Genomic DNA, 848 nt, shown 5'->3' with positions numbered 1-848 from the left:
GGACTTTGGCGCACAGAGAGTTAAAGTTGCAGCTGCAGCAGCAGAAGCAACAGCAGCAGCAGCAGCAGCAACAACAACAGCAACAGAAAATGCAGCAAAAGCAGCACCAAACCCTGTCTGAGACACGTGAGCAGAACTCTGTCGCTCGTGGAAAGTATAGGGGAGGGAAAGAGCAGCAGCAGCAACAGCAGCAGCAGCAGCAACAGCAGTTACGGCGGGAGCTCGGGTTGCAGCTGGAGCAGCAGCGGTCGCAGCCGAGGCAGCAGCATGTGCAGCAGCAGCAGCAGCTGCAGCGCCACGAGCAGCGGCAGCAGCAGCATCAGGAGGCTGCCTCTCAGCCTCATGCTGCGCTTTTTTTAGGTATGCAGAGGCAAGGCTCCAAGGAAGGGCAGCAGCAGCAACAACAGCAGCAGCAGCAGCGACAGCAGCAACAGCAGCTGCAAAAACAGCAGCAGCAGAAGCCGAGAAAACAGCAGCAGCAGCAGCCCCAGGAACAGCAGCAGCAGCAGCAGCCACACCGACCGCAGCAGCAGCATAAACAACAGCAGCAGCACGACGAGCAGCAGCTGTACGGAAAGCAGCAGCAGCAAGAACAGCAGCAAGAACGCCATTCTAATGACTCTGTGGGGAGCTGCAGCAGCGAAGCTTCTGCTGAGGCGCCCTGTCCAGCTGTATCCACAAAGGCAGAGCTGCAGCGGCCGCCGCCACCGCAGCAGCAGCAGCAGCAGCAGCAGCGTGAACAGCAGCAGCAGCACGAGGAAGAGGGGCAGCAGCAGCAGCAGCAGCAGCAACAGGATGAACAGCAGCAGCAAGAAGAGGAGCGGCGTCAGGAACAACAGCAGCACCAG

At 59.6% G+C, this 848-nt stretch overlaps 1 protein-coding gene across 1 annotated transcript in view; it reads left to right on the top strand.

Moving 5' to 3' along the window:
• Window positions 1-848, top strand: part of EMH_0035340 (uncharacterized protein) — a gene marked incomplete at both ends in the record, with an annotated part of 6,296 nt that overhangs the window by 2,635 nt on the left and 2,813 nt on the right. The window contains 1 exon segment of the mRNA XM_013494964.1: window positions 3-848. Coding sequence (XP_013350418.1) covers window positions 3-848 — 846 coding nt within the window.

This window comes from Eimeria mitis, genomic scaffold (assembly GCF_000499745.2).
Source record: "Eimeria mitis Houghton genomic scaffold, Emh_scaff1364, whole genome shotgun sequence".
In the NCBI taxonomy this organism is placed as follows: domain Eukaryota; phylum Apicomplexa; class Conoidasida; order Eucoccidiorida; family Eimeriidae; genus Eimeria; species Eimeria mitis.
This window is presented reverse-complemented; position numbering and strand designations above follow the sequence as displayed.